The 18,325-nt window shown below is 50.1% G+C and overlaps 1 protein-coding gene across 1 annotated transcript in view; it reads right to left on the bottom strand.

Annotated features, from left to right (window-relative positions):
* Positions 1-18,325, bottom strand: part of EPHB3 (EPH receptor B3) — a 164,664-nt gene that overhangs the window by 10,200 nt on the left and 136,139 nt on the right. Inside the window, exons 6-12 of the mRNA XM_060242718.1 lie at positions 15,655-15,810; positions 9,419-9,754; positions 7,389-7,513; positions 5,810-5,978; positions 5,585-5,690; positions 2,064-2,116; positions 751-873 (exon numbers count right to left, since the gene is read on the bottom strand). Coding sequence (XP_060098701.1) covers positions 751-873; positions 2,064-2,116; positions 5,585-5,690; positions 5,810-5,978; positions 7,389-7,513; positions 9,419-9,754; positions 15,655-15,810 — 1,068 coding nt within the window. The remainder of the gene's footprint in view (positions 1-750; positions 874-2,063; positions 2,117-5,584; positions 5,691-5,809; positions 5,979-7,388; positions 7,514-9,418; positions 9,755-15,654; positions 15,811-18,325) is intronic.

Raw genomic sequence — 18,325 nt, 5'->3', positions numbered from 1 at the left:
GTTTTAATGTAATAATACATATAATTGAATTGTAATATAGATTGTTTTGTAACCAGTGTACTTTTATTATTGTAATGTCTGCATTTTATATTATGCTGTGTAAGCCGCCCTGCGCTTGCTTCGGCGGGGAGGGCAGGATATAAATTAAATATTGTTATTATTATGACAAGGGGTCCCCAATTTTGTTGCACCTAGGGGCACATTTGAAGAAGAAGACCGTAGATTTACACCCCGCCCTTCTCTCTGAATCAGTCTCAGAGTGGCTCACAATCTCCTTTATCTTCTCCCCCCCACAACAGACACTCTGTGAGGTGGGAGGGGCTGAGAGAGCTCTGACAAAAGCTGCCTTTTCAAGGACAGCTCTGCGAGAGCAATGGCTGACCCAAGGCCATTCCAGCAGCTGCAAGTGGAGGCGTGGGGAATCAAAGCCGGTTCTCCCAGGTAAGAATCTGCACACTTAACCCCTACACCAAACTGGAATTTTGAATTCTGACGCAGTGTGAGGGCACAGCCATAAAAGGACTGCTTGTCTTCAATCAGACAGAGAAGACCCCTGTGCTGCAGTGGCAGCTGCCTCCAAAGCAACATTTTAAAAAAAAACCTGCAGAGTCAATTTAGTCTTGAGTGGCCAATCAGAAGGCTTTCTAGGCAAAATCCCAACTTGGCCCCTCCCACTTCCTAAAAGCACTTGGCAGGTGCTAAAAAACAGTGTGCCCCCCCAGTTTATGAACATGAAACCATGTGACTTGCCTGCTCCAATCACCTCCTCGATCTTCACGCAAGAAATGTCGATTTCCTTGGCGAACTCCCGGACAGCTTCGTTGGGGTCCTCGTAAGTGAAAGGGTCGATGTAGACCTTCATCCCAGGGGTGACTGCGAGGGCAGAGGGTCGATTAAGTACCCAGTACAGGAAAGCGTGTTTAGGGTTCAGCTGTTGTCGGTTCTCCGAAAAGCCTCACGGCAAAATGTGTGCCAACTGACTTAACTGTAACTCTTTAATTAGCAGATGACTAGTCAAGTCAAGTGGATTCGCTTATCTGCCACACTGTCTTCCACTACCAAGACTCGTCTGTTTCCTTTGGCATTTCTTCCTGCCCGTATTTGTGTTTTGTTCAACTGGTTATATGTAGGTTTGTTTTTACGTTTTGTTCAATTGTTATTGTTAATCGGGGCTTTTGTTTTTAGCTAGAACTCACAAGAACACAGTTTATTGTATTTATTTAGTATATTTCTATTCTGCCCGTTCCCTGTAGAGCTCAGGGCATAGGACAACATATAATAAAACAACAGAATACAACAAAAACATTTTATAAACGAACAACTCAACAGCACTCAGAAAATTGTCCATAGCATCACCATATTGCCCAACCTGGCCGTCTCACATCGTGGTGAGATGTTATCCCATAAAGATGGCAAATATTATTTCATTTTATAGAACAGATGACAGTGCCGGCAGGGGAGGCGAATCAGGTCAAGAATAGACGCCCGCAGCCTCAACTAAAAGCCCGGCGGAACAGCTCCGCTTTACAAGCCATACGGAAGGCTAATAGACCAGGTAGGGCCCGGTTCTTGATAGGGAGCTGATTCCACCAGGTCGGGGCCAGGACTGAAAAAGCCCTGGCCCTAGTTGAGGCAAAGTGGGCGTCTCTTGGGTGGGGACGGCCGGCAGATGTTGAGAGGCTGAACGTAATGACCTCCCGGGCTTATATGGGAGGAGACGGCTGGCTTGGCACCCGGGGTGTGGCCTAATATGCTAATGAGTTCCTGTTGTGCTTTTTCTACAAAAAAGCCCTGTGTGAAGCAACGATGATGTCAGAGGGTGTGGCCTAATATGCAAACGAGTTCCTGCTGAGCTTTTTCTACAAAAGCCTAGTTGCTAATTATTTCATGATATGGGGTTTTGAATGCTTGCTGGAATGGTTCTCATAGCTTGCTGCCTTGGAGACCCTTAAGTTAGGTGGAAATAATATATATGTATATGTATATATATATATATATATATATATATATATATATATATATAAAGATAAAGAAATACATGAGACACCAAGACATATACTCACTATACTGCTGCAGCTTCTCCGTGTACTCCGAGTCTGCGTTGTTTTGCTGTTTCCTGCACAATAGCGAAGGGGGAAAAAAGATTATACAAAGCACAATATTATTCTCCCCCACCCTGCTCCACCCGCCAGTCATCTTGTCTCCAAGACCTGAGCGCTGAAATGTTTTGTAAAAGGGTTCCCTGATCTTTTCAAGCCTGTGGGCAGCATTGGAATTCTGATTCAGCACGGTGGGTGTGGCCACAAAATGGCTGCCACAAGAGGCGGAGCCAGCCACAAAATGGCAGCTGCCCTTTGCTTTTGTCACACAGTGATGATCCATGCGCTGTGGGGGCAGCTACTGCCAAAGCAATGTTTTTAAACTCTGGCACTATACATTATACATTGCAACATTGGTTTCATACTACACTTTGGATTGATTTCATTAGAACAAAATCAGGAAGGTACACATTTGAACTGCCATTCAGGAAGCATGTACTTGACTTGGGCAGAAGATGAAGTCAATTGAGGCCTCCCAAACATAACATCGATAAAGCCTGGAGAGGAGACGGCTGAGAGGTGATAGGATCACCATCTTCAAGTACTTGAAGGGCTGTCATATAGAGGATGGTGTGGAATTATTTTCTGTGGCCCCAGAAGGTAGGACCAGAACCAATGGGTTGAAATTAAATCAAAAGAGTTTCTGACTCAACATCAGGAAGGACTTCCTGACTGTTAGAGCAATTCCTCAGTGGAACAGGCTTCCTCGGGAGGGAGTGGGCTCTCTTTCCTTGGAGGTTTTTAAACAGAGGCTGGATGGCCATCTGACAGCAATGAAGATCCTGTGAATTTAGGGGGAAGGTGTTTGTGAGTTTCTTGCATTGTGCAGGGGGTTGGACCCTAGAGGTCCCTTCCAACTCTATGATTCTATGAAAGAGCCAGAACTGGAAGGGTTAATCAGTGGCTATTAGCTACTGCATATTGTTGGAATTCTCTGTCTGGGACATTGATGCTCTGTATTCTTGGTACTTGGGTGGGGGCACAGCGGGAGGGTTTGTAGTGTCCTGGCCCCACGGATGGACCTCCTGATGGTGCCTGGGTTTTTTGGCCACTGTGTGACACAGAGTGTTGGACTGGATGGGTCATTGCCCTGATCCAACATGGCTTCTCTTATGTTCTTATGCCTTAAACCACAGCTATTGATTAATACACAATTCCAACTTGGTCGTAATGTTTTTGCGATGTCTGGAACCACTGCGTAATTGTTATGCTTGACCACCGAAGGCCATATGGCTGAAACATGTCTGGTCAGGGTCGCATAAGGTCTTTGTTTGAGTATACTGTATGTTTTTAATCTAAGTTGGCTATATTAAGGCCTCTAATTGTTTTTAAAAAATATTTTGTAAATAAATAGTGGTGTGTTTTTTTTTACAACTGTTCTAAACATCTTCTATTCATTTCCTTTAACGCTGGGCCTGTTAATTTGGATTCATTTAACCTTCTGGGTTCTTAATTTAAACTCTGCCCAGCCATCAAAAGCCTTGCTGGACAAAAGACCCCCCCACCTAAAAGACACTTTGTGGGCACCAGGAAAGGAGTCGGCAGCCACCATGGCAACCACGGGCACCCGCCATGGCACCCATGGGAGGGACAGTGGCTCAGTAGTAGAGCATCTGCTTGGGAAGCAGAAGGTCCCAGGTTCAATCCCCGGCATCTCCAAAACAGGGTCCAGGCAAATAGGTGTGAAAAACCTCAGCTTGAGACCCTGGAGAGCCGCTGCCAGTCTGAGAAGACGATACTGACTTTGATGGACCAAGGGTCTGATTCAGTATAAGGCAGCTTCATATGTTCACTCTGCTGGGCACCTCTGCCCTACAAATTATCCTCTGAACCCCCCCCCCCCTCCAAACATTTATTTTAACAAGTACAATTCAAATTCCAAAAGGCTCGGTTTCCTCCCACGGGTTCCCTGTGTTTCTCCCGCTCCATTCCGCCCCACGTGACCCAGGGCCATAGCCAGGATTTTAAAAGTTGGGGGGGGGGGTGCTTTTTTAAAGAAGCCGAGAAAGAGAAAAAGAGAGAAAAAAGGGGGCACCCTTTCCCATCCACTGAAGGGCTTGCCGCTTCTCCGAAGCTTTCTGGGGCAGGGGGAAAAGCTCGAGGCTCTGAATGTGGCCAAGTCGAGGTAGCCGACCCTAAAACTTTGGAGTCAAGAAGGGACTGCATCTTGCATGCAAGCAGAGGCGGGGGGGGTTCCTTCCACCTCCCTCTCCCCCACCCAGGTGCTTTGCAGCCAGCAGGTCCATCTGTCCCCCCCTCCCCAGCCCATTCCATGCGGCTTCCTCTGCCTCCCGCTCCTCCGCCTCCCTCCTCCCCGCCTGCTACTTTTGCTGCTGCAGTGCCCTGTGCCTTGCTCAGCTCTCCCAGCTCCAGCTGCCGCTGATGACGCTTTGCCAGCTCAGCCATGGCAAAAAAAGACAAAAGCAGGCTGTGCCCCAGAGGGCCCCCCCCCCGGCAGTCAGGAGGTCATGCCCCCACAGCCCCCCTCCAGTGGCTACAGCCCTGACGTGACTCCACACACCCCTCAAACCTGGCTGTTACCCAAGCACATCCATCGGGCAGGCATGGGTCATTGCTGGAGGTTGCAAGACTGATCCGGGGCAATCCCACCTTGCAGAGCTGGGGCTTGGGTTGCCGAGTCCAATTCAAGAAATATCTGGGCGCTTTGGGGGTGGAGCCAGGACTTTGGGGGCGGAGCCAGGAGCAAGGGTGTGACAAGCATCATTGAACTCCAAAGGGAGTTCTGGCCATCACACTGAAAGGGACCGCGCACCTTTTAAAATGCCTTCCTTCCATTATTTCCATAGGAAATAATGAAGGATAGGGGCACCTTCTTTGGGGGCTCATAGAATTGGACCCCCTGCTCCAATCTTTTTGAAACATGGGGGGTATTTTGGGGAGAGGCACTGGATGCTGTGCTGAAAATTTCGTGCCTCTACCTCAAACAACAGCCCCCCCCCAGCCTCAGATACCTGCGGATCAATTCTTCATTATACTCTATGGGACTTGGTCTCCATAGGGAATAATGGAGTGCCCAGAAGACATTTCCCTCCCCTCCCTCCACTTTCTGATGACCCTAATGCGGGGCGAGGGTCTCCAAACCCCTGCCCCCACCTGGGGATTGTGTAACCAACAGAGAGCTATGTGGATAATGGGGCAGGGAAACAGGCCAGGAAAACCTCCGCGAAAACCAGCCTCCAAAGGCAATAATATGCACAAAATATTTGAATAGATATCAGAAAAGTTTGTTGCAATGCAAAGTTTGTTGTATTGCAACAAACTTTTTTTGATATCTATTCAAATATCTCGTGCGTATTATTGCCTTTGGAGGCGGGTTTTCGCGAAAGGTTTTCCTGACTTGGTTCCCTGCCCCACCTGGGGATTAGCAGGGAGAGCCGGTCCTAAGCGCAGTGCATCTTTTGAAACCAACCCCCTCCCTGAAGGCAGCTCAGGGTCCTAGAGCCCGTCCCCCCCAGAGACAGTACCTGAAACAGACAATGGCGATCACCACTACAGCAATCACAAAGACGAGACCGGCGGTGGCCGACCCTACAATGAGAGGCAGCTCTTGGAAGCTCTTGCTGCTGGACCCTGTTGGGAGAGTGAGAAGGAACAGAGAGAGCGTTGGGAGGTGTGGAGAACAGAGAGAAAGGTGGGGAGGGAAGGCCAGGGGCAGAGTCTGCAGAAAGGAGAGGGCAGGCAATCCCTACCGTTCTCCACCGGGGTCCTAAACTCCATCGGGTGGCTGTACTGGCCGTAGCCGGCCACCGTGCGCGCCCGCGCCTGCACCACATAAGCAGCATTTGGCTTCAGGCCTTCCAACCGCACCAGGTTCTTCTGGCTCGTGACGGTGTTGGCGATGCCGTCACTCTGGCCCTGCTGCGGGAAGAAAGGAAAAGGGGGTGGTCTCAGGGGGGGGAATCCAGCCTTCCCCTCCCGTTTTTGAGAGACTAGCGCTCAGCCTCATCCAGGAGAACGGCTTTAGATCACGGGTGTCAAACCCCAGAGGGCTCCCATCCAATGTTCCCTCTAAGCTGCAGAGTCTTGTGAGCAAAAATTCTGAGGGCTTTGGGGGGTGGAGCCAGGAAACATTGGGGGTGGAGCCAGGAACAAGGGTGTGACAAGCATAACTGAACTCCAAAGGGAGTTCTGGCCATCACATTTAAAGGGACCGCACACCTTTTTAAATGCCTTCCTTCCATAGGAAATAATGAAGGATAGGGGCACCTTCTTTGGGGGCTCATAGAATTGGACCCCCTGCTCCAATCTTTTTGAGACTTGGGGGGTATTTTGGTATTAACGCTGTGAGCTACTGGCATTGAAACTGTGAGCTACTGCATCAATTCGTGTGCTCTGGGGCCACCCTTCCCGAGCTAAGACAAAAATGGGGGAGCTGGGTTTAAAAATCTGTGAGCTAGCTCACACTAACTCAGCTTAAAGGGAACACTGCTCCCATCGATGTACCCTGTCCTTCCTTCAGGACACTGTAATGCGGTTTTCCTCCCATTCTATTCTTGTAACAGCCCCGTGAATTAGGCTAGGCTGAAAATGCCAGGAGGTCTCAACGGCACGCTATGAGCTTCCGGGTAGAACGGGGATTGGAAAGGCACCCTGTTAAACAGAGCTGATGCCGGAAAGGTACTCCGTAACAGCTACCCTGCATTGTGCATACTCTATATGGGACTTGGTCTCCATAGGGAATAGTGGAGTGCCCAGCAGGGGTGTCGAACTCGTTTGTTATGAAGGCCAGATCTGACATAAACGAGACCCTGTCAGGCCAGGCCGTGTATGTCATGAAATGCAATGCCACGCAGCAGAAATATGAACTTTATGAAGGACACAAACACAATTATAGATCTCTCCCATGCGGTTGAGGGAACTGGGCAAAGGAAGCTCTGGCTCTTTCCCTCCTTCCCCCCAAGGGATGAGGAGGGGGCGGAGGCTCAGCCAATAGAAGGAAAAGAGGCTTGGCTCAGTAGCTCTGCTGTGCGATTGAGAGAGTCTGACAAAGCAAGCTTCCCCTCCCCACCCCCTTCCTCCCCAAGGGAGGAGCCTCAGCCAATGGAGAAAATAGAGGGTTTGCTCTGTAGCTCCTGAATGACTGAGCAAGTCTGGTGTGACACAGAAGGAAGCAAGAGAGAGAGAGAGAGAGAGAGAAGAAAGACTTGCTTACAGGCCTGATTTGGCCCCCGGGCCACATGTTTGACACCCCTGGACTAGATTACCCTGGCGGTCCCTTCCAACTCTATGGTTCTGTAATTCTACCTTGCAATGGTTGGTGGCCTTTACCTTCTCAAAGTACTTTATCTCATAGTCCAGGATGATCCCGTTGGGCTGTTTTGGGGGCTCCCAGGACAGAGTCATGCTGCTCCCCGTGCTGCCGTGCAGGTGCATTGTGGGAACCGCCGAGGGAGCTGCCAATCAGGGGAAAAAAGAAGGGGGAAAACGTGTCAGCTTCTCGACACACTTCAGCGAGAATAAAAGCCACGCATCTAGTAACCGTTCCGCCCGGGCACGTGCTGAAGAACTTAAGACAACGACTTCGAAAAGCTGACATCCAACCCGTGCTCCCTCTGGACGTGCGAGAAAAAAAAAAAATGCTCTGTGGAATCAGCCAGTTTCTTTTAAACAAAAGCAATGGAAAGGAGATCCCAGTTGGGAGATCTGTTCCATCAAAGCTGTACGTTTTCTTTGTATCTCTGACTACTTTAAGCAAGGAAGATCTGTATATTCTCTGCAACGACGAGGACTAGAATCTTTGCTTTCAAGCACATTGGATAATGCCCTTTCAATGCACCTCAGAAATTGTTTGCCAGTGGATTTTCCTGTTTTGCACAAGAAAACCCAGCTGCAAACGGTTGCTAAAGTACATTGGAAGTCCTTTTATTGTTGTTCGTATGTTAATTATGACTTTTGTATTAATCATTCTGATTAATACAATGTATTATGTATTACTGTAAAAAAAAAAGGTAAAGATGGTCCCCTTTGCAAGCACCAGTCGTTTCCAACTCTGGGGTGACGTTGCATCACGACGTTTTCACGGCAGACTTTTAATGCAGTGGTTTGCCATTGCCTTCCCCCGTCATCTACACACTTTCCCCCCAGCAAGCCGGGTGCTCATTTTACCGACCTCGGAAGGAGGGAAGGCTGAGCCAACCTCGAGCCGGCTACCTGAACCCAGCTTCCGCTGGGATCGAACTCAGGTCACGAGCAGAGGGCTATGACTGCAGTACTGCAGCTTTACCACTCTGCGCAATGGGGCTCTTATGTATTATCGTACATTAAAATAATTATTATGTACAAGTTTTTATAGACTGTAACCAATGTACTATTTTTCTTAAATAAAGCTGTTTATTTAGTTAAAAAAAAAATGCACCGTCCAGCGTCTGTGAAGGCAGCTTTTGTGTCAAATACAAGACTAGATTCTCTCTTTTTTTGAGGATCATGTGACAATTACAAGACCACATAGAGAAGGCTCCATTCTGGTGGGTGAAGGCTCAGAATGTCTGAGATTCTTGGCTCGTTGTCAATCTAAGGCAGGGTATCCCAAAGTCCCCCACCCCACCCCGTGGCCCGGTTATTTTTACACTTCTCCTTAGTGGCCCACTAAAATTTGGAGATGAAGCCAGGAGACTTTGGGGGTGGACCCGGGAGACAGGAAATGATGTCTCCCCACCTTGCGGGGAGACTGCAAAGGCAAGAGATCTGCCTCCTCCCCCCCATTTAAACACCCCACTGGGGTGTTTAAGAGGGGAGGGAAGCCCGCCTTGCAGGGAGAGGGCAAAGGCAGGCGATCTGATTCCCCCCCCCCCCACACACATTTAAGAACCCCAGCCAGTTTGGTGTAGTGGTTAAGTGTGTGGACTCTTATCTGGGAGATCCAGGTTTGATTCCCCACTCTTCCACTTGCACCTGCTGGAATGGCCTTGGGTCAGTCATAGCTCTCGCAGGAGTTGTCCTTGAAAGAGCAGCTGCTGTAAGAGCTCTTTCAGCCCCACCCACCTCACAGGGTGTCTGTTGTGGGGGGGAGAAGACATAAGAGATTGTAAGCCGCTCTGAGTCTCTGATTCAGGGAGAAGGGCGGGGTATAAATCCGCAATTCTTCTTCTTCTTCTAAATGGAGAGGGAAGCCCAGGAGCTGCCTTTGCCGTCTCCCCGCCTTGCAGAGAGACCAGCAAGGGCAGCCCTTATTTGTGACCTGGTACCGGGTCATGACCCTGCAAATGGGAAACGCTGATCTAAGGGAAGCTTCCAGAAGACCAAGCTTCGGCGCCCCTTTGGCAGAGAGGTAAGCAGCATCCTTTCGACGGCACACTCACCTGCCTGGTTGGTCGTGATGTTTACCGATGCAAAATGAGGGTTTTGGGGGTTCTTGCTGGAGACGCCGTTCACGGCCTGGATCTCAAAGGTGTACTGGGTGTGGGCCATGAGGTTGCTGATGTAGATCTGCCTCTCGGTCAGGCCCAGCTGGCGGGGGACGAACTCCACGTTGTCGTCGCAGCGCATGCACAGCCGGCGCTCCACGCTGCATTTCTTGCAGATGACGTTGTAAAGCAGGTCGTCCCGGCCGCCCGAGTCCCGCGGCTCGCCCCACTCCAGCACCAGAGAGGTCTCGTTCACGTTGGAAATGACGCTGCGCGGGGCTGTCGGGACACCTGCAATGGGATACGCCCATCAAAATAGATCACAGCAATGCAGTAGAGCCATTTTTTACCCATGTTTTCAAAGTCAGAGACACACAGAGACGACTCGCCATTGCCCGCCTCTGTTGACAAGATCATGCATGTAAGACAGAATTGTTGAGAGCCGGTTTGGTGTAGAAGAAGAAGAAGAATTGCAGATTTATACCCCACCCTTCTCTCTGAATCAGAGACTCAGAGCGGCTTACAACCCCCTATATCTTCTCCCCCTACAACAGTCACCCTGTGAGGCAGGTGGGGCTGAGAGGGCTCTCACAGCAGCTGCCCTTTCAAGGACAAGTCCTACAAGAGCTATGGCTGACCCACGACCATTCCAGCAGCTGTAAGTGGAGGAGTGGGGAATCAAACCCGGTTCTCCCAGATAAGAGTCCGCACACTTAACCACTACACCAAACTGGCTCTCTGTAGTGGTTAAGTGTGTGGATCCTTATCTGGGAGAACCGGGTTTGATTCCCCACTCCTCCACTTGCGGCTGCTGGAATGGCCTTGGGTAAGCCATAGCTGTGGCAGAGGTTGTCCTTGAAAGGGCAGCTGCTGTGAGAGCTCTCTCAGCCCCACCCGCCTCATAGGGTGTCTGTTGTGGGGGGAGAAGATATAGGAGATTGTAAGCCGCTCTGAGTCTCTGATTCAGAGAGAAGGGCAGGGTATAAATCTGCAGTCTTCTTCTTCCTTAAACTGGCGATTAACAAATAACGGGGAGGCGACCAGTATTCCACCATCCCACAGCATTGACCCCTGAACCACCCCGGTACAAACCCAGAGTGCCAAATAACATCTTATAGCATCATCACACGCGGCGCTCAATAAGAGTTAAAACCCGCCATCTGGATCCTGGCGAGCGAACTTGGAACGGTGCGCATCTTTTAAATTGTATGGACTGTTGAACCGTTTTAACGATTTTATTGAGCTCTGATTTTAACACTCTGCTATTTTAACTGTTGTTAGCCGCCCCGAGCCCGTTTGGGGAGGGCGGGATGTAAATGCAATACAACAAAATAAATGTTCCACCTAACTTTCTAAAGAAAGTCATTTTATACATAATGGGAGGAAAGGCGCTATCAGGTCGCAGCTGACTTACGGAGACCCTGTAGGGTTTTCAAAGCCAGAGGCACACAGAGGTGGTTTGCTATTGCCTGCCTCGGTTTACAAGATTATGTAAGTTTACAAGGTTTCCAAGATTATGCCTGGGATAGAGAAGGTAGAGAAAGAAATACTTTTCTCCCTTTCCCACAATACGAGAACTCGTGGGCACTCCATGACATTGCTGAGCAGTCGGCGTAAAATGGATAAAAGGAAGTCCTTCTTCGACCAAAGGGTGATTAACACGTGGAATTCCACAAGTGGTGGTGGCAGCTGCAAGCATGGACAGCTTAAAGAGGGGCCTGCATAAACATCTGGAGCAGAGGTCCATCAGTGGCTATTAGCCACAGCGTATTGCTGAACTCTCTGTCTGGAGCAGTGATGCTCTGTGTTCTTGGTGCTTGGGGGGGGCACAGTGGGAGGGCTTCTAGTGTCCTGGCCCCACTGATGGACCTCTTGATGGCACCTGGTGTTTTGGCCACTGTGTGACACAGAGTGTTGGACTGGATGGGCCACTGGCCTGATCCAGCATGGCTTCTCTTATGTTCTTATGTCTGAGGCAGTGATGCTCTGTATTCTTGGTGCTTGGGGGGGCACAGTGGGAGGGCTTCTACGGTCCTGGCCCCACTGATGGGACCTCCTGATGGCACCTGGTGTTTTGGCCACTGTGTGACACAGAGTGTTGGACTGGATGGGCCACTGGCCTGATCCAGCATGGCTTCTCTTATGTTCTTATGTCTGAGGCAGTGATGCTCTGTATTCTTGGTGCTTGGGGGGGCACAGTGGGAGGGCTTCTACTGTCCTGGCCCCACTGATGGGACCTCCTGATGGCACCTGGTGTTTTGGCCACTGTGTGACACAGAGTGTTGGACTGGATGGGTCATTGGCCTGATCCAACATGGCTTCTCTTATGTTCTTCACTGCTACCCTGGGCTTCCTTGGTGGTCTCCCATTCAAGTACTGACTGGGGCTGACCCTGCTTAGCTTCCGAGATCTGACAAGAGCAGGCTAGTCCGAGCCGTCCAGGTCAGGGCTTATATGTAACTATCACCACAAAATAAGGAGCTACTCGCATTGCAAAATATAATTCAGAACAGGCCAACAGAACACGTCTGAACTTTTTTACTTCTGAACCATCCTTTCAGCCAAACACAATAGCAGAATCTGATACGCTTCTCAACTTTTAATTCCTTACTAACCAAAGCAGTATGCCTAAATTCTCTCTCTCTCATTTTTTCCTTAACCAATCTAAGTTGCTTGTACCTGAAGAAGCGTGCACCCATACAAAAGCCTACACCAGGAGTGGGCAAACTGTGGCTCGGAAGCCACATGTGACTCACACTTATTGCGTGGCTCTCGAAGCCCCCACTGCCCTGCTGGCCATTTCTATCTTTAAATCACTTCTCCAATCCAAGCCAGTTGGCGGCTTGGAGGATGCATTTAAAGTTGCTTTCTTGGTGTGGTGGTTAAGTGTGCGAACTCTTATCTGGGGGAACCGGGTTTGATTCCCTGCTCCTCCACTTACACCTGTTGGAATGGCCTTGGGTCAGCCACAGCTCTGGCAAAGATTGTCCTTGAAAGGGCAGCTGCAGGGAAAGTCCTCTCAACCCCACCCACTTCACAGGGTGTCTGTTGTGGGGGAGGAAGGTAAAGGAGATTGTGAGCCGCTCTGAGACTCTTCGGAATGGAGGGCGGGATATAAATCCAATATCTTCTTCTTCTTTCACCTCTCCCTCCCTCCTCCCTCACCTATTGCCAGCGTGCCTTCCTGTCGTGTGGCTCTCAAACATCTGACATTCATGTCTCGTGGTGCTCAAACATCTGACATTTATTCTATGTGGCTCTTACATTAAGAAAGTTTGGCCACCCCAGCCTACACTTTGAACAAAAATTTGTTGGATTTAAAGATGTCACTGGCCACAAACTTTGTTAGGCTGCTTTGGAGCAACACTGACGCCCACAAGAACCTCGGTTGCTTGGAAGATACTTCTCTCCCCCCCACAATACCTCAATGTTCCAAGGTATATTCAGAGCGTTTCACATGCATTTGTCATGGAAGTTCTTATAAATACTTTGCAAGGGTCAAGAAAGGGGTAACGTATTTAGAGTAACAGGATTGAAATGGAAGTAGCCTTTCTGTACAAAATGTACCTTTTGTTTGTCCTGGCATGAGCTCTGCAAAACTGGTTCTCCAAGTTTGCAACGTAAGTTTGGATGACAGAAGAGTTGGCTGCGGAGGATACTAATTGGCCAGTGCCTGTGCCATCAACAACACACATCAACACCAATCCCTGAAGTAGTTTTGCATACAGATTTTTAAAAATGTTTGCTTCTTCACAGGTCAGCTTCTTAGAGGCTGAATCGAATACTAATTCATATGCCCCATTCAGGTTATGTTTGAGATGGACTAGAGGTGAATTTAGCCCGGAGCTGTGTTTTGATGCACGGCCAGCTCTAGTTTTGCCAGAACAGGTATTGCCATTTTCTGCCTCCTCAGTCATTTGCAATTAACACGTTGCAAGACGGGAGACCTGCAGTGAAGTACTAAGCAGACAAGGGCGTTTTTCTCTGTAGACTCTCTTTGTTGGGGCTCTGTGGGCGAGCAGTTCCCCACTTCCGGGGAGGAGGAAACTGTGGGCGTTTCAAAATGGGACAGTGTCATCACAGTCCAGAACACTTCCTTCCCTGGGAATCAGGTGGCCTCAAAGCATCAGTCCTATGCCACTGACTGCCTCAGGGCTGGCCGTGGACTATTTGGCAACCTCGGCAAGGCCAGGGGTAGAATTCTAGCGGGAGCTCCTTTGCGTATTAGGCCACACCCCCTGATGTACCCAATCCTCCAAGAGCTTACAAGGCTCTTTTTTGTAAGCTCTTGAAGGATTGGCTACATCAGGGGGGTGCGGCCTAATATGCAAAGGAGCTCCTGCTAGAATTCCACCCCTGGGCAAGGCTAGCAGCCATGGGGACAGAGGGGAACCTTCCCATTCAGAGGCACTAAACCTCTGAATCCCAGAGCCAGGAGGCACGTCAGGGGGAAACCTCAGCCTCTCTGCCTGTTGTTGGTCGTCCAGAGGAACTGCTGTGGTCTGATCCATCAGGGCTCTCCTTATATTCTTATGGAGGCCTCGGCCTCAATGCCCTGTTGTTGGCTCCCCAGAGGAACTGGTTGGCCCCTGTGTGAGACAGGATGCTGGACTAGATAGACCATTGCTCTGATCCATCAGAGCTAAGGAGAGCCAGTTTGGTGTAGTGGTTAAGTGTGCGGACTCTTATCTGGGAGAACCGGGTTTGATTCCCCACTCCTCCACTTGCACCTGCTAGCATGGCCTTGGGTCAGCCATAGCTCTGGCAGAGGTTGTCCTTGAAAGGGCAACTGCTGGGAGAGCCCTCTCCAGCCCCACCCACTTCACAGGGTGTCTGTTGTGGGGGAGGGAGATAAAGGAGATTGTGAGCCGCTCTGAGACTCTTCGGAGTGGAGGGTGGGATATAAATCCAATATCTTCATCTACCTCACAGGGTGTTTGTTGTGGGGGAGGAAGGTAAAGGAGATTGTGAGCCGCTCTGAGACTCTTCGGAGTGGAGGGTGGGATATAAATCCAATATCTTCATCTACCTCACAGGGTGTTTGTTGTGGGGGAGGAAGGTAAAGGAGATTGTGAGCCGCTCTGAGACTCTTCGGAGTGGAGGGTGGGATATAAATCCAATATCTTCATCTACCTCACAGGGTGTTTGTTGTGGGGGAGGAAGGTAAAGGAGATTGTGAGCCGCTCTGAGACTCTTCGGAGTGGAGGGCGGGATATAAATCCAATATCATCTTCTTCTTCTCTTCTGATGTTTTTAAATACAACAAATGATTGTAGCATATTTCTAAAGTTGTGAGCAGAAGCTTGGTGACATTTAGCATTTTTAAAGGCTGTGACTGATTTCACAGAATCACAGAGTTGGAAGAGACCTCTAGGGTTCAAAATGTTCTTTTGTATTATGTATACTGAACTCTGTTGTTAGCCGCCCTGAGCCTGCTTCGGCGGGGAGGGCGGGATATAAATAAAAGGTATTATTATTATTATAGGGTCATCTAGTCCAACCCCCTGCACAACGCAGGAAACTCACAAACACCTCCCCCTAAATTCACAGGATCTTCATTGCTGTCAGAGGGCCATCTAGCCTCTGTTTAAAAACCTCCAAGGAAGGAGAGCCCACCACCTCCCGAGGAAGACTGTTCCACTGAGGAATCGCTCTAATGGTCAGGAAGTTCTTCCTAACGTTGAGCCGGAAACTCTTTTGATTTAATTTCAACCCATTGGTTCTGGTCCGACCTTCTTGGGCCACAGAAAACAATTCCACACTCTCCTCTAGATGACAGCTCTTCAAGTACTTGAAGATGGTGATCATATCACCTCTCAACCACCTCCTCTCCAGGCTAAACATCCTCAGCTCCTTCAACCTTTCCTCATAGGACTTGGTCTCCAGACCCCTCACCATCCTCTGGACCCAGTCCAACTTGTCTATATCCTTCCTAAAATGTGGTGCCCGACACTGAAACACTTTCAAAACGCTGAAAACAGAAGAGCCTCGATTCCAGCAGTGAAACAGAGTCGAGGGAAGAAGGGTTAAACCCCTCCTCCCTCCCTTTCGTGGCCTAAGGCAAACTGAGGATGCGCCAATCTGTGACTTACATTTCATAGGTGGACGAAGACGTGTGCTTCATCTCCTTGAACCCTTAAGACACCCCAAATCAATACTATTCTTAACAGAGAAACAAAGGGTAGGCTTACTGGTGCAGGCGCTGTCAGGGGGATCGGTGTCTGCTCGGAAAAAGTTGTTCCGGCACGTGCAGAGAGTAGCCGCTCCAGAGGTCGTCCGGCTGTTGGGGGGACAGGGAGAGCACAGACTTTCCCCTTGCTTGGACTTGAAGGAACCTGGACCACAGGCTGGAAAACAAAAAGAGAAGAGAGTTCAGTTACCAGCGCAGGACGAAGAAGAAGAAGACTGTAGATTTATACCCCGCCTTGTCTCTGAATCAGAGTCTCAGAGCGGCTCACAATCTCCTTTACCCCCCTCCCCCGCAACAGACACCCTGTGAGGTGGGCGGGGCTGAGAGGGCTCTCACAGCAGCTGCCCTTTCAAGGACAGCTCTGCCAGAGCTATGGCTGACCCAAGGCCATGCTAGCAGGTGCAAGTGGAGAAGTGGGGAATCAAACCCGGTTCTCCCAGATAAGAGTCCGCACACTTCACCACGACACCAAACCGGCTCTCGAGAATTCTGGAAATCACAAGCAGCTTACAAATCCTCACTGCCAGCCAACGACTGCCATGCTGACCTGTTTGTGCAAACATTGTCCGGACAGAGCGTTTTTTAAGGAGTCAGCTCAAACAGTTGGGTCTAGATTACCGAGGGTTGCAAGGCCCTCCTTGACCCCAGAAGGGAGCTTGGGGGGGGAGGGTAGGGTTGCCAGCAGGGTTCCCTCTTTGCTGAGTTAGCATGAGCTAACTCAGTTTTTTTAGCCTTCAGCTTGCACATTTTTGTCTTAGCTCAGGAGATATGGCCCCAGAGCGAGCTGATTTATGGAGTAACTTACAATGTAAATGCCAGTAGCTCACAAGTAGAATTTCTGCTCACAAGACTCCAAGACTTATTATTTATTTTATTTATTTTAGTACCTTTCTATTCCGCCCATTCCCCGTAGGGCTCAGGGCAGAGTACAGCATATGATAAAACAATAAAATACCATCAAAACATTTTAAAAAACAGACAGCTCGACAGCACTCAGAGACGTTTACCGTTTCACATATTGCCCAGTCTGGCAAGTCTCACATCATGACATCTCAGATAACGCAGATGACAATCCATTTTGTAGCACAGGTGACAGTGCCGATAGGGGAGGCCAACCGGATCAAGAATAGACGCCCGCAGCCTCAACTAAAAGCCTGGCGGAGCTTAGAAGGAGCACTGGTTGCCAGCTCCCTTTGGGGCAACAATGGAAACAGCTGGAGGAAGAATGGAGGCCAACTCATCCTGAGCTCGGGTTGCCAGGCTTAGGGGCTGCGGTTGCCAACTTCAGGTTAAGGAACTCCCGGGGATTTTGGGGGTGGAGCCTGGGGAGGACAGAGACCTCAGCGGGGTACAATGCCACAGAGTCCATCCTCCAAAGCATCCATTTTCGCCAAGGGAACTGACCTCTGTAATCTGGAGATGAGCTGTAATTCCACATGTTCTCCAGGCCCCACCTACCCAAGCCACAAAACATGGCAGCAGAGTGGATTGTCCCACTTTAGACAAGAGACAAGGGGCACTGGATGCTCCTTTCTGCTGACCCCCCTCCCCAACAATCCCACAAGCAGAAAGCCAGTGTGGTACTCAAAGGGTTGGGGTGTGGCCTGAGGGGCTCAAGTTCCACCTGCAGGGAAGGTTTCTTGCACAAGGAACCACTCAAAAGCAGTACCCCCCCCCCCCACTTGTCACCTGAAGCGATATCCTCAGCAGTACCTCACAGAGGTAGCCCCTGCAGCAAGCTGCCAGACGCAGAGCAGTTTTATCTATGCTTTTAGCCAACCCATCTTGGCGATGGATTCCTGGAGCACTCACAGCTCCAAGCCAACCGCTCAGCCTCCAGCGTCTCATTTTGTGAAAATCAGACATGAGATGAGGCCTACCTTGCAGGCTTGTCGTGAGGGCAAAAGAGAGGAGATTGCAAATTAAAAGCTACTGTCTGCCGGTGTGGGGTTTAAAGTTGCCAGGTTCCCCCCCTCCCCGGCCACTGGTGGGGGATTAGGTTGCCAATCAGATTCAGATTGGGAAGCTCCTTAAAATTTGGGGGTGGAGCCTGGGGAAGACAAGGACCTCAGTGAGGCACAATGCCACAGAATCCAATCTCCCCCTCCAATTTTCTCCAGGGGAACTGATCTCTGTAATTTGGAGATGAGCTGTTATTCCGGGGATCCCCAGGTCCCACCTGGAGGCTGGCATCCCTAGCACTGCAGAGAGATGTGCAGGCAGCCTTTACAACCCCCCTCCCCCCACTAAATTTAAAAAGGCATACTTCCAGGCCATCCCCACAATGCATCTTTCGTTCCAACTTCTGCTTTCTGTGCGCATTACTGAGGAATCTGCCGGTGACGACATTTGAGGGCTTTAAATACACACACACACAAACACACACACGCCCAGTCACGTGGGAACTTTTTATTTCCAGAACCCCAGAAGCCGCGGTGCCCGTCTCCGGCCTGCTGGCATTTCTGCGACGTCTGTCCTATCGCCCGCAGGAATCCCGGCAAGGAAAAGCAGCAGCCTGCGCTGAGATCCCTGCTGGTCTCTGAGGGCCAGACTGACAGATGCCGAACAGCTGGGCCGGGGAAGCCGCTTGGGTTCCCTGTTCACCCTCCACTCCCCTGGGGCCTGGAGCAAAGGGGCGCTCGCTGGGAGGGAGGGATTCCTACAGCCCCTTT

Source organism: Heteronotia binoei, chromosome 6 (assembly GCF_032191835.1).
Source record: "Heteronotia binoei isolate CCM8104 ecotype False Entrance Well chromosome 6, APGP_CSIRO_Hbin_v1, whole genome shotgun sequence".
In the NCBI taxonomy this organism is placed as follows: domain Eukaryota; kingdom Metazoa; phylum Chordata; class Lepidosauria; order Squamata; family Gekkonidae; genus Heteronotia; species Heteronotia binoei.
This window is presented reverse-complemented; position numbering and strand designations above follow the sequence as displayed.